Genomic DNA, 15,000 nt, shown 5'->3' with positions numbered 1-15,000 from the left:
TGCTCGTTGATATTACTGCGCTACCGGAAACTGAAAGGGGGCTGTTTACATTTGGTTGTAGTCTTTTAGGTCTTTTCGCTCGGTTCTCTGTCTCTCAGAAGGCTAGCGTGAGCAGAGCAACGGAAGAGCGGAAGTTTATACGCGGTTGTGAGGTATCTGAAAAAATAGTTCCACTATAGAAAAATAAACGGATTGAAATCATACATTGCGCCGATATATTTGTTTTTAATCATCAACGAACACCACTAACCACTCGGTGAGTTGAACAGTTTTGAAAACGAACGTTAAGGGTTGTTTTAAGGGCATGTTTGTGCATGGCCATAGACTCACATTGTAAAGCGGTCATGGGCAATTCTAAAATAGTCAAAAAGTCGAGACAGGAACCATTGTCAAAATTTCTTTGTCCACCACTCTTGTTCATCCAAAACAAACTACAAAATAGACTCAAAGTGTTAAATACCGGAATTGTCCTTTAAGTAATCTGATTAAGTAATCTCAAGTTACTTGTAATGAGTTACCGCCAACACTGGTCTAGTCAGTGTCTAGTCTGTCTAGTCAGCCTGTCTAGTCAGTGACACGCCAACTACTAAATAAACACTATTTGATACTGACGTGATGATGTCACACTCACGTGTCGTGCCACACAGGTAGCGTATGCAAATTTGAGCTCCTCCCCACACGCAGCTCACGGCAGGGAATAGCTCCGCCCCTTTGGGGAGGTCCCTGAAGGCCACGCCCAGATAGCAGTTGTCCACCACGTATCCCAGCGTCCCCGCGTCTGCGTCCAGAACCACTAACACACGATCCGGAACGCTTGGGATATCCGAGGCTCCGCCCCCAAGGTACCGCCTCCTCTTCCCATCATGCCAAAGCTGATTGGTCGAGAGGTCCCAGCCCCAGGAACACGAGTCTCCACCTATTAGCGCTGTGTAGCCAGAGGCCTGCAGGGGGCATGTGTGTGTGGACACGCCCAGGAGGGCGTGGCTTCCTCTCTGTAGCTCCTCCCACATCACCTCCCATATGTGAAGCCCCACCTCTACGCCAACGGCTCCACGAACCGCATCACTGCTCTGCTCCACGCGGGCTCGACACACACTCCCGCCCGAGACACACACCTGCAGGTTAGGCGACAGGTGCGTCGGGCTCCACCGTGATCGAGGGTTGCCGGGGGCGACAGGGGGCGTGTCCAAAAGCACCGCAAGCCGAATGGGCGGGGCTTCAGCGAACGGACTGAACGCGGATGAGGATCTGTGGTGTTTTTTAAGATGGCCGTCCCTCAGCCAGAAACTCAGTGTAAGACCCATCCAATCAGATCACAGCGATCGCAGAACTAGATCAACTTCCTGTTCAGAGACACGAAACAACACTCCTCACTATAATACAACATTCATCAAACTACACTATATGATTAAATTAAACATTTGTTAACAAACCAGTATTCATTACTTCATTGAGCTCATTGTTTCTGAATTAAATTATTACATTCTTTAAATTAATACTGTGATTTGTATGTACATTTTTTGAAATACATAACTTCTCATAACACTTATCAGATCACTGTAAACTGTAATGTGGACTCTTTTCTGTAAAGCTGCTGTGAAACGGTGTGTGTTGTGTAAAGCGCTATAATAAATAAATGTGAATTAAAATCATTATTAGCAAGTCAATTATTTAAGTAGCCTACTCTAATATTTAAGGTGTCATTGTTACAGTGTAATTATATATTTAAGTACGGAGTAATATTAATTAACATGTACTTACTATAGGATTAGGGTTTGGTTGAGGGTTAGTTGCATGTAATTATGCATAATTTACTGTTATTACTATGGCAAGTACATGTGACATATGTAACAAGGACACTTCAAAATAAAGTGTTAAACAATATTTTATTGGTCAAACATTATGAACAGCACCGGTAATTATATTAAAATTTCATAGTTACTGTTCAAAACAACATGAACACAGTTTTAACACACACATAATTACACTTCCAAGTAGTTACAGTAATAACCTCTTTAATTGTTTATCTTTTGCTCTAGAAGGAAGAAATGAGGGTTATTTTAATGTCATTTAATGTGTTGCTATGCTCTTGTTAAAGACATTGGTAACTTCACAATAAGGTCTCATTAGTTAACATTAATATATTTACTAACATGAACTAACAGTGAGCAATACATTTGTTACTGTATTTATTAATTGATGTTAGTTAATAAAAATACAGCTGTTCATTGTTTGTTCATGTTAGTTCACAACTAATGTTAACAAATACAACCTTTAATTTGAATAATGTATTAGTAAATGTTGAAATTAATATGAACTAAGATTAATAAATAATAAATGCTGTAGAAGTATTGTTCCTTCTAAGTTCGTGTAAAAGTAAAGTGTTACCAGAACATTTAAATCTCAACGGGATCGACTTGGTTAAATAGCGGTTTAAATACAGATGATTATTAATGCTGCTAATTTTCTTTTATTCTGTATTTCTGCAGTTTAAACTCGTATTAAAGACTAAAGTTTGTAAGCCAGTGACCGGCTCTTACCGTGAGTGCGCGCGCCGCGTGTCCCCGCGCCGCTCGTTCGTTCATCCCGCATTTAAACGTCACTTATCTCCCGTGCGCGCTCCCGCGACGTCAAGGCCGGTACCGAGAGTGACGTCTGCGCTCTCCCCGGTGACGTATTTCATTCATATCCTCGTAACATGATGTACCATGGTAAACATGATTTCGTGTATATAAGGCTATGTTATTATAATATAAGGTAGCAAGTTTCATGAGATTCACTCTACTGAACTCATAACAAGCTTTACATTATTCATTTCTCAGTGTATTAAAATGATAAAACACTGTATAACATATAAATATTATACAGTATATATACACATATATACAGATGAGATGAAGTCAGATTCAGTTTTCAACATGAATGAAACTTTCTGAACAAATCAAGGCATTTCTCAGTTTATTGAGTTACAGTTACTGTAAATATTGTATCCATGTGACATATAGTTTGTACAGAATCATAATTCAGTAGTTCGGGGGTTTATGTGTGTGTGAGAGAGAGAGAGAGAGAGAGAGAGAGAGAGAGTGTGTGTGTGTATGTGTTTATGAGTGTGTATCTGCATGTGTGTAAGATTGTGTTTGTTTGAGAGAGAGTGAGTGAATGTGTGAGAGAGAGAGAACGTGTGTGTGTGTTTAAGAGAGAGAGAGAGTGAGTGTGTAAGAGTGTGTGTGTGTGTGTGTGTGTGTGTGTGTGTGTGTGTTTGTTAGAGAGAGAGTGTGTGTGTGTGTGTGTGTGTGTGTGTTTCAGGGGCATTTTCTCTCCACGCTCTGTTTTCCTCCCTCCTCGTACTCCTGCTTTGAGATCCACATCTGCTGGAAGGTTCCCTGTGGACGAACACACACATGCGGTCAGTGCAGATCTACAGTCTAACTCATCACAGTTTACAGAACCTGCCGTTGTTTGACAGGTGAACAGTGTGTCTGTAGATGTGTGTGTGTGTGTGTGTGTGTGTGTGTGTGAGTGTATCTCAGTGCTCACTCACTCATATCAACACCTCTCTTCACACTGGTATCTTTCCCACAGTATTTAAGAGGCTCAGGTAACCCCACTGCTTAAGAAACACACTCTAAATCCAGCAAAATTACAGACGGTATCCCTTCTTCCATTCATTGCTAAAACACTTGAGCGAGTTGTTTTCAACCAATTATCTACCTTCTTCACACACAACAACCTCTTGGACAACAACCTGTCTGGTTTCAGAAGCGTAACTCAACTCTGAGCTCTGCTCTTGGTTACTGAAGCTCTGAGACTCAAGAGTAGATTTCAAATCATCAGTACTTTGACACAGTTAACCACCAGATCCTCCTGTCAATCCTCATGATGAAGGGCATCTCAGGAACTCTAGTGGTTCAAGTCTGACCTCTCAGTAGGTCCTTCGGGGTGTCGTGGAGAGGTGAGGTGTCTAAGACCAACATCTAGCTACTGGAGTGCCTCAGGGCTCAGTGCTGGGACCGCTTCTCTTCTCCATTTACATGTCATCACTAGATCTGTCATTCAGAAACATGGTTTCTCCCATCACTGCTACACTGATGACACACAACTCTACCTCTCAATCCAACCAGAGAATCCGACGGGAGCCACTGGCATCTTAGCCTGTCTGAGACATTTCTTACTGGATGAAGGACCACCGTCCTCAACTCAACCTAGTGAAGACAGAGCTGCTCGTGTTCTCGGCCAACCAATCCCTTCAGCACAACTTCTCCATTCAGCTGTTCATCATCCATAACTCCCTCCAGGAACCCTTGAGTTGAGATTGATGATCAGTTGAACTTCACAGACCACATTGCTTTAACTGCCCAGCCCTTCAGATTTGCCTAGTACAACATTAGGATGATCAGGCCCTTCCTATCGGAGCTACACAACTCCTTCTCCAAGCTCTTGTTCTCTCCAGGCTGGACTATTGTAATGCTCTCTCCTTCCAGCATTAGTCAAACCTCTGCGACTGCTCCAGATGCTGAAGCAAGAGTGTGTTCATCGAGCCGAAGAGACACACGTCACTCCTCTCCTCATAAACTTGCACTGGTTTCCAACAGCCGCTCGCATCAGATTCAAGGCCCTGATGTTCTTCTGCCGATCAGCCACTGGCTCTGCTCCTCTATACCTAAACTCACTACTTCAGACCGATGTGTCTCCAGAAGCTTGTGTTCTGCAGGTGAACGAACGGTGTCTTGTGGTGCATCATCCCAAAGAGACACAGAACTTTGGATAAAAGCGTCTGCTAATTGATTAAATGTAAATGTAAAGATATGTATAAATATGGCATGACCTCATTAGCTAAACTGTGTAGAGGTGGTTGATACGACCAGAATATGAATGCATAATTTTAATCATGTGATTCTGAGAGTTAAATCAGCCTGAAACTCCACTGAAGTCTCACCAGCGAGGCGAGAATAGATCCTCCGATCCAGGAGCTGAACCTCCTCTCGATGGAGCTGTTGCAGGCCATGAGCTTCAGCCTCACGCTCTGCAAACACAGACAGCGTGAGTGTGTGTGAAGACCAGATCCGACTGAGACGTCTGAGATGAGGAACACACCGGAGGAGCTTTCTGGGACAGTTCTCGGTTGAGTCTCTCGGTGAAGCCCTGGAGGAGTGTGTTTCCCCCCGTCACCATCACGCTGCCGTACAGGCCCTAAACACACACACACACACACACACACACCTTCATCTCAGACCTCAGTGGCTCTGCTACTGCTGAACATGTAGTGAGTAACCCAAGCGTTTGCTCTCACCGGCCTGATGTCGATGTCACACATGCCGATGCTGGTAGTGACGACGTGTCCGACGCCTAACATGGTGTTTCCAGACAGACCCTGAGGAGACACACACACACACACACTTCATCTGCTGCGAGCGTCACACACACTTCATCTGATTCAGATACTGCAGTTCCATGATTCTTCAGACCTCTTTTCACTGAATTTACAGGACTTTTCCCTCCGTTCGTCATTACAGGGTTCTTTTTACAGGTGTTTTTGCACTCAGATGGCAATTTCTACTCTATAAAATTTATTTTATTTTTCGATGTAATTTGACATTTTAGATTCATTATAAAACTGCACATGGAGTTTCAAGATTTTATTAATTCCTATGATTTTTCAGGATTTTATTTATTTCAATGACTAAGATTTTCATGATTTTTCCAAATCATATTAGTTTCCATGATTTTTCAAGATTTTATAAATTTCCATATTTATTCAAGATTTGATTTATTTCAATGACTAACATTTCCATGAATTTTCCAAATTGTTTGAACTTGAATGATTTTTCCAGACTGTATTACTCCCGGACTGAGTGACGCGCTTCACCTTCACGTTGGAGGGATCGAACAGGCCCTCTGGGATCCGTAATCTCTCGGCTCCGAAATCTGTGCTGAAGCCACTCGGCATCTCATAGTGCAGCGCCGGCATCTGTGCAGCAACCCTGAACACACACACACACAGAGATCAGACGAGTGTGTGTGTGTGTGTGTGGGGGGGGGGTGGGGGGGTGGGGGGGTGGGGGGGGTTCTACTCACTGCTCATCATACGGAGAGTCCGACACCTGCAGCACTGATGCCTGGAAATCCTGAATCACCTCCTGAAAGAGTCACACTGATGGATCACACCGACACACTCACACACACACTTCACACACACACACTTCACACACGGATTCATTCGTGAGTTCCTGCAGATCTTACGTTACACATGTACGTGTGCCAGGACTTGCTGACTGGAGGGAGTTTGTCTTTCTTGGTCCAGAGCGGCGGAGCTCCTTCCCTCACAGGCTCCTGACACACACACACACACACACACACACACACACAGTGAAGTTTCAGGAGTGAATCCTAAACCTCCGTTGACAGAGGCGTTGTGTGTTGTTAATGTTTGTAATGCTGATAAGGCTCACAGAAAAGCGTTTTTGGGCTTGTTGTTTGGGTTTGGTTAATAAATCAATCCAGTTTGTGGAGTTAATGAGACCGAGAGAGTGTGTGATTTTGTGTGTGTGTGTGAGAATGTGTGTGTGTGTGTGTGTGTGTGAGAGAGTGTGTGTGTGTGTGTGCGTGTAAGAGTGTGTGTGTGTGTGAGAGAGAGAGATGGGTAGGTTCAGGGGTTGGGTGTGTGTGTGTGTGTGTGTGTGTGTGACACCTTTACCTTTGATGCAATCATGTACGTAGGCACCGTGTCGATGTTCATCTCCTGGAACAGCTCTCGGCACTGCATGCTAATGAAATCACCGGCCAGAGGAGACTTCACGATCCCTGAACACAAGAGCTCTCGTCAAACACAGACGGCCGCGGACGTGCTGGACTGAAACATCCAATCCACGCTCCTCTATTTACCTTGCTGCAGGACGTACCCATCATGCACTGGGATGGCAGTGGTGTGTGTGGCTCCGCTGTCCAGCACCAGCCCGGTGGCTCGGCCGTTAGCAAAGCTGCGGTCAATCAGGTTAAGGTGACGTACAACATCATTAACACATGAGGCAACTCAAGCGCTCGAGCACTCTGGATTCTGACTGGCTGATGTTCCTGAGCGGAGGCTTCTGATTGGATACGCGGTGAGCACGGCGGTCTTGCACAGGAAGAAGGCGGGAATGTTGTAATGCTCGAATATGAGTTCAGTGAGCTTCTCTCTCTTCGCCCGCGAGTTCCACTGTCACGAGAGGAAACCCGGTCAGGTGAGCACCATAATCAGACTGAACTCAGACAAGCGTTAAACCCTACCCTAAATAATTCATTCGGGAACTGAACTGAACAACTCACTGATTCAGAGATCCAGTCAGAACAAATCTACATGTCTGAGTACTTTGAATACTTGAGTACACTAAAACTCTACACATTTTACTCTAATACTTATTTGTTTACTTTTTTTCCACCACTTTATTTCATCAGTTCATGCATTCACTGGGAATCGAACCCATGACTGGCGTAGCAAGCGGCATAACCGACCGAGTGCTGATGTACTTACGGGAGCTTCGGACATCAGAACAGGGTGTAAACCGGGCTCAGATTTGATGTGTTTGCTGTAGATGTGGTCGATTATGGCTTGAAAAGCGTTCCAGTCCTCAACTAGCGGGGAATATAATAGAAATGTGTAGAAAATACTTTTGCAGTCTATGTTAAATGATTATAATGTGTCGTACTCATGCCGTTCTTGAGTGGAGAGATGAGCTCTACACCGGCCCGTGGCACATGAAGCGCTGTGGTGTCAATGTAGTAGCTCCGCCCACTGTTGGTCTCTTGCTCCGCCCCCACGTCAGCTTGCCCCTCCTCCTCTGTGTGCACTCCTATAGTGGTGGGGAAATCCGCCTGGAAATAATCATGTGTGTTCAATCATATTCTAGTCACTATTTTCCCTCAGGACGATGCTCAAAGCTTTGGGTTTTATGGGTGGACGATATCAAGTTATGTCACCATCCCAGGAATAAACAGGATAATAACAGTGTTGCAAAAGTTATCAATTAATTATCATTTAAACAACTTTAATTTCATTTAATTTAACTTCAAAGTCTATTTGTGTTCAAAGTGGAGGGAGGGATAGATGGAGGGATGGATGGATGGATGAATGGATGGAGGGATGGATGGATGGATGGGTGGAGGGAAGGATGGATGGATGGATGGATTGAGGGAGGGATGGATGGAGGGATGAATGGATGGATGGAGGGATGAATGGATTGAGGGATGGGTGGGTGGAGGGATGGATGGGTGGATGGATGGGTGGATGGATGGATGGATGGAGGGATGGATGGGTGGATGGAGGGTGGAGGGATGGATGGATGGATGGAGGGAGGGATGGATGGAGGGATGAATGGATGGGTGGAGGGATGGATGGATGGATGGAGGGATGGGTGGAGGGAGGGATGGATGGATGGATGGATGGAGGGATGGGTGGATGGAGGGAGGGATGAATGGATGAATGGATGGGTGGAGGGATGGATGGATGGATGGAGGGAGGGATGGATGGAGGGATGAATGGATGGGTGGAGGGATGGATGGATGGATGGATGGAGGGATGGATGGAGGGATGGATGGATGGATAGAGGGATGGGTGGAGGGAGGGATGGATGGAGGGATGAATGGATGGGTGGAGGGATGGATGGGTGGAGGGAGGGATGGATGGATGAATGGATGGATGAATGGATGGAGGGATGGATGATGGATAGGTCAGTGGATGGATGGATGGGTGGATGGAGGGAGGGATGGGTGAATGGATGGATGGGTGGAGGGATGGATGGATGGATTGAGGGATGGGTGGGTGGAGGGAGGGATGGATGGAGGGATGAATGGATGGGTGGAGGGAAGGATGGATGGAGGGATGAATGGATGGATGGATGGGTGGAGGGATGGATGGATGGATTGAGGAAGGGATGGATGGAGGGATGAATGGATGGAGGGATGAATGGATTGAAGGATGGGTGGGTGGAGGGATGGATGGATGGGTGGGTGGAGGGATGGGTGGATGGAGTGATGAATGGATGGATGGAGGGAGGGATGGATGGAGGGATGAATGGATGGATGGATGGGTGGAGGGATGAATGGATGGAGGGATGGATGAATGGATGGACGGATGGATAATGGATGGGTCGGTGGATGGATGGATGGGTGAATGAATGGATGGATGGGTGGAGGGATGGATGGATGGATGGATTGAGGGATGGGTGGGTGGAGGGAGGGATGGATAGAGGGATGAATGGATGGATGGATGGATGGATGGATGGATGGGTGGGTGGAGGGATGGATGGAGGGATGGATGGATGGGTGGAGGGATGGAGAGATGGAGGGATGGGTGGAGGGAGGGATGATGGATGGATGGATGGATGGATGGAGGGATGGATGGATGGATGGATTGAGGGATGGGTGGGTGGAGGGATGGATGGAGGGATGGATGAATAGATGGAGGGATGGATGAATGGATGGATGGATGGGTGGAGGGATGGATGGATGGATGGGTGGAGGGAGGGATGGATGAATGGATGGATGGAGGGATGAATGGATGGATGGGTGGAGGGATGGATGGATGGATGGATGGAGGGAGGGAGGGATGGATGAATGGATGGATGGAGGGATGAATGGATGGATGGGTGGAGGGATGTATGGATGATGGAGGGATGGATGGATGATGGAGGGATGGGTGGAGGGAGGGATGGAGGGAGGGATGGGTGGATGATGGAGGGATGGATGGATGGATGGATGGATGGATGGGTGGAGGGATGGATGGAGGGATGAATGGATGGAGGGATGATGGATGGATGGATGGATGATGGATGGATGGATGAATGGATGGAGGGATGGATGGAGGGATGATGGATGGATGGATGGGTGGATGGATGGAGGGTTAGAGGGATGGATGGAGGGATGGGTAGAGGGAGGGATGGAGGGATGATGGGTGGATGGATGGAGGGTTAGAGGGATGGATGGAGGGATGGGTAGAGGGAGGGAGGGATGGAGGGATGATGGGTGGATGGATGGAGGGATGGGTAGAGGGAGGGATGGAGGGATGATGGGTGGATGGATGGAGGGTTAGAGGGATGGATGGAGGGATGGGTAGAGGGAGGGATGGAGGGAGGGATGATGGGTGGAGGGAGGGATGGAGGGATGATTACCTTGGGACAGTCCTCTCCTGCATATCCTGCTCTAGTGGAGAAAGAGCCGATGTCAAACACCAAAGCTCCCACTTCATCTGAGACACAGAGAGAGAGAGAGAGACACAGAGAGAGAGAGAGAGAGAGAGAGAGAGAGAGAGAGAGAGAGTATGATTATTATCTCAGTATTAATATTGTGTCAACTCAGTTTTATTTGAAACTTTGATAACACTTTCTATAATGCCATGCTTATAGTGAATTATAGCTCCATTTATACTCATTTATAATAAGTAATTATAACTATTTTATAAATATATTTATAAAGACTCAAGCGTGTGTTTATAATGTAAGAGGCGGAGCTTCAGATTCTAGAGAGCATTTGATTGGACAGTGCAAAGTGATGTCATCAAAATCATTCATCCATATTGGCAGAAGTGAAAGACTGAGAGTTTTCAACACTTATATCTTCTAAATATGATTTAAGTCATTGTTTTGGAGCACACTAGGCTATAGAGTAGGGATGTGCAAAGCAGCCGGTATTTGTATCTGTATTTGTATTTGTTGAGGGGGGAAAAGTATTTGTATTTGTATTTGTATGTATTTGAGTAAAATTCTAAATAGGTGTAAAAATCCATTTTTTTTGCGTTACACTTCTAATTTACATTATAGTGTAAGTATTCTTTAATTATAATAATTATGGATATGCAATATTGGTTGATGTTTTTCCTTAAATCCAGCAATGAACATGTAACAACGAATGTCATTGAAAAAAATAATAATAACATAACAGCCATTACCTACGTTAACGTTACTCTGTCAACAGCCTATTGTCTAAATTACCGAGCTAACAGAGCTACTAGTGTTGTCACGGTACCAAAATTTTAGTATTTGGTACCAATACCAGTGAAAATCCACGGTTCTCGGTACCTTTTGGTACCAAAGCTTAATTTAGATTAAGTTTACATATTAAAGTGTATCGGTTACAAAGATGGAAACTGTAGTATTAAAAACACTTTACAATAAGATTCCATTTGTTAGATAACATTAGATAAAATGACCTAACAATAAACAATAGTTAGGCTATATACTGTCGTAATTATTCTCCTTGGGGTTAATTTAAAAAAACATTTTTAAAATCAAAAGTTAACATTATTTATGTTAACATTATTTAATGCACAATGAATGAAGTGAACAAACATGACCAATCAAGTGTTTGTATTAAATAACATTCAAAACATTAATTAATGTTGTAAAAATATATTGTTCACTCAATGTGTTGATGTTAGACAACGCATTAAGTAATGTTAATGAATGGTATCTTATTGTAGTGTTACCAAACTATACAGGAGATAAAACGTGTTTTATTTGACTTGACTGTACTTTTATTTAATCCAAAAACTGCATTCATATTTCATTTTAAAAGGGCTTTGTAAACCTGTTAAGAGTTATCCAGCCAAGAATAAGCCGAACTGCTTTTCTGACGGACTGATATTAATAACATAATGACGGCTTTTTATTTCATTTCTCATCTCCATAAATATAAAGCTAATGCAAGGGCTAGAAATCAATTAATTCTTTGCTGATACTTCCTCGTCATCATGGAGAGCGCAGTTCGCACCGCTTTCTCCTTTCCACAAGCGCTTGCTCTCTGGTGGCGTCTGTCGTTGCTATGCAACCGCGCCGCTCATTTGAAATCTGCACGCGCAAAAAACGCGCTATGTGAACGGCCCCGTATGACAACGTGACATTAGCCTAATCCAAAATATTTCCATATGTGGCTCTTTCCTCCTTTCTTATCAACAAGTGGATTTACAGCCACCACATCAGCAGCACCGCCGGTCAGGAAACGCAGCTTTTTGAAATAAAGTTTTTCTTGTTCCCGAATACAAATATTTTTAAAGTATTTGTTCGAAATAAGTATTCGTAAAAAACACATTATTTGTGCCTTTCCGAATACCGTATTCGGGTTCGGCTCCACCCCTACTATAGAGTAAGAGTGACACTCATACTAAAAGACAGAACACTTCAGTTACTTTCAAACTATATTCACAGAGAAATTGCTAGTAAATTTCACAAATAATTACAAAGAAATGGCAAGTAACACACTGAAAGACTGAAATTGTATTTTCTTAATACAACTTCAATATATATATATATATATATATATATATATATATATATATATATATATATATATATGTTTGTTTTTTTTTTACAGGGGACTTCTTCATAACACATCGCATCTCCTGTCCTGAAGAACTCCATTCAGGTGTTGATATATGAGAGGATTGTGTTTGCATTGAAAATCCATCATGATAAAGGAATGACTGCGCATGCGCGTGATAACACATGGTATTCTTTGATGTAGATCATATGATTATGAATACAGGTACCACTGATGCGGGATGCGGTTGTCATGGTGATGATGATGATGATCACTCGTCTTACCTCCGCCGTACACGCCGCCGCTCATCGCGCGTTTACTGATCCGGATTCCGCGGCTCTCACCGGGTGTGTTCCGTTCGGCACGGGGAATCGTGATGATGGGGGAATAACGGGACCGAATATTCCCGCACGCGCACGCGCGTCCTGCCGCTGTCACCGGTCACGCGCTGGTGACGTATCCCGGAGAGTGTCCGGTCGACCCTCGTGCTGTCACGTGCTGCCGTTTATTAATATGACAAAACGTTTAAATTTTTTCACATTTCAAATTAATCAGTTACTTTTTCTTTCATATCCGTAATGACGAATATTTGTTAGGCTATATTTACATTCTGTCATCACGGAGTTCAGATTAAGAACGGATTATACGTTTAGCAAGAAGTAAATCAAATATGCGTTGCTTTTCAGCAATATCATTTCATAAAGCATGAATAAACATACAGACAACATGACTGTCTATTGGCAAAAAACACCAAAAAAACACCAAAAAAAACACCACATACTACAGTAAAACTGGTACATCAATAGATCCATATTAATTTACTGGAACAGTGGAAACAATGATCAGTGTGGTAAGAGTGTGTGTGTTCAGGAAACACCTGCATCCAGATTCTCTCTCTCTCTCTCTCTCTCTCTCTCTCACACACACACGCACACTCTCTCTCTCTCTGTCTCTCTCTCACACACACACACACACACACGCACACACACACACACGTGACTGTCACGTGCCTATACACTAAAATCATAATAATAAACACCACAGAAATACTTTGAATCATATTCAGAGCAAAACTCAAATAAAGCTGTAACATAGTGCGTGCGCGTGCGTGCGTGCGCGCTACCGGTGATACATTGGAATACATTTGATTTGACTGAATTTGTTTCCCTTTGATCTAAAGATTTCAAACGTGTGTGCTTTTCTTTACATTTGTATACATAACTGAATTGTTGTTCACATTTTTTCCACCTCCTGTTTTTGTTTATTATTCTAAAATGTGGAAAATAGTCAGAATAAAGTGCACAGACATTTCGCTGCTAATATAGGCTTATATAGTATGTTGTTAAATGACTGTATCGCTCTCTCTGTGTGTGTGTGTTTAAGGTTCCGCCCCGGTGTCCGGTTCGCTGTCGTGACGTCACTCGCTGGACCCTCGGCTGCGCGAGCACGAGCACAGGACGGGACGGGGTGGGGGGCGCGCGCACACACCGCGGCCAGCGGCGACTTTTTCCTCAATATTTTTCATTTTCTTTTCCCTAAAATCATCCTAATCGGACCCGAAACACACCGGACGCGCGTTCCAGCGGCGGGAGAGCGCGTCACCGACGGCACTGCGGGTGACCAGACGCGCGCGCGGCCTCCGCGGGGAAGTTTCTCACCGGCGCGCGTGACAGTCAGCGGCTAAAGGACACCGGCGGGAGTCTCGCGCGGCCCCGGGGCTTAACGAGAGGGAGATTCGCCCGTCAGACGCGCAAATAGAAGAGAAAAGACCGTGTCAAAGTTTGTAAATATAAATCGAGTGAAAGTCAGAGAGACGGAGAGCCGCAGCGCCCCCGCCCGCGTCCTCCGGTACACTCACGGAAACTCACGGTAAACTGACGGTGACTCACGGGAAGCTCTCATCCGACGGGTCTCGGTGAAGGTGAGTCTCTGAGAACCATATAAGTTAGAGCTGAACAGAACAGTCATCATGTACAGTTGAACCCTTTAACTGAGATATTGGGCCCCAAGAGCCAAAGCAGTGATTTATAACAATAATAACCAAAAAATAATCAAATATTTCTCCCAAATGGATATGAATATAAAAGGTTAGACCATATGTTCTACGTGTATGGCACAGGGACTGAGGAAACACACAGGGGTTACCTTTTAAATATGGACAAATTTTTATATTTTGCACAAAGTAATTATTAAACTAAGTTACTATAAACAAACAACGTACATATTCTAATAATCAAAACTCTCATCATGAGCACAAACACAGTTAATCCAGTGCTTCTGTCTTCACATCGCCATCTCTAAAACTATTCGACATTATAACATTGTTTATTTTGAAAGGCTCTAATATGCTGATTAATAAAGCTAAATGTCTCTCAAACCTTTAGTTACACGGACTCGTGTGTGTGTGTGTGTGTGTGTGAGAGAGAGAGAGAGTCATCTGTGTGACAGATACTGATAATAATCGTGTTTTTGCTGCAGATTCAGTGTTTTAGCAGAAGTGTGTGTTTTTCTGCTCACTTTAAACTGTAAAACTGTCCGGAACCGGAACATCATCTAGAATGAAAGTTTAATTCTGAGCAACAGAGACACAACATGTCTGAACACATTAGTGAGTGTGTGTGTGTGTGTGTTCATTGTGACAGCTGGAGCAGCTAAACAGCAAACACACATGACATTCCTTTCTGCCCTTTAAACACCCTCTGACTGTGTGTG

At 44.2% G+C, this 15,000-nt stretch overlaps 3 protein-coding genes across 3 annotated transcripts in view; 1 reads left to right on the top strand and 2 right to left on the bottom strand.

The window, feature by feature from the left end:
• The window catches only part of LOC311073240 (SPRY domain-containing SOCS box protein 2), a 3,465-nt gene extending 881 nt beyond the window's left edge, over nucleotides 1–2,584 (bottom strand). Inside the window, exons 1-2 of the mRNA XM_084098779.1 lie at nucleotides 2,541–2,584; nucleotides 632–1,343 (exon numbers count right to left, since the gene is read on the bottom strand). Of these exons, the coding sequence (XP_083954905.1) occupies nucleotides 632–1,304 (673 nt within the window). The 5' untranslated portion in view covers nucleotides 1,305–1,343; nucleotides 2,541–2,584. The remainder of the gene's footprint in view (nucleotides 1–631; nucleotides 1,344–2,540) is intronic.
• A 571-nt stretch (nucleotides 2,585–3,155) lies between these two features.
• Nucleotides 3,156–12,934, bottom strand: actl6b (actin-like 6B). Its single transcript, XM_084099556.1, has 14 exons — nucleotides 12,573–12,934; nucleotides 10,146–10,222; nucleotides 7,686–7,851; nucleotides 7,511–7,611; nucleotides 7,098–7,195; nucleotides 6,883–6,977; nucleotides 6,695–6,801; nucleotides 6,241–6,330; nucleotides 6,076–6,137; nucleotides 5,867–5,981; nucleotides 5,291–5,371; nucleotides 5,095–5,190; nucleotides 4,937–5,023; nucleotides 3,156–3,383 (listed from the first exon to the last, which is right to left on the bottom strand). Exons 1-14 carry the CDS (start codon nucleotides 12,595–12,597, stop codon nucleotides 3,303–3,305), a joined length of 1,281 nt encoding a protein of 426 aa, XP_083955682.1. The 5' UTR covers nucleotides 12,598–12,934; the 3' UTR covers nucleotides 3,156–3,302.
• A 773-nt stretch (nucleotides 12,935–13,707) lies between these two features.
• LOC311073700 (kinesin-like protein KIF1C) overlaps nucleotides 13,708–15,000 on the top strand; it is a 37,520-nt gene continuing 36,227 nt past the window's right edge. The window contains exon 1 of the mRNA XM_084099647.1: nucleotides 13,708–14,209. The gene's annotated coding sequence lies outside the window, so the exon portion shown is untranslated. The remainder of the gene's footprint in view (nucleotides 14,210–15,000) is intronic.

Source organism: Abramis brama, assembly GCF_963993115.1.
Source record: "Abramis brama genome assembly, chromosome: 22".
Classification (NCBI taxonomy): Eukaryota; Metazoa; Chordata; class Actinopteri; order Cypriniformes; family Leuciscidae; genus Abramis; species Abramis brama.
This window is presented reverse-complemented; position numbering and strand designations above follow the sequence as displayed.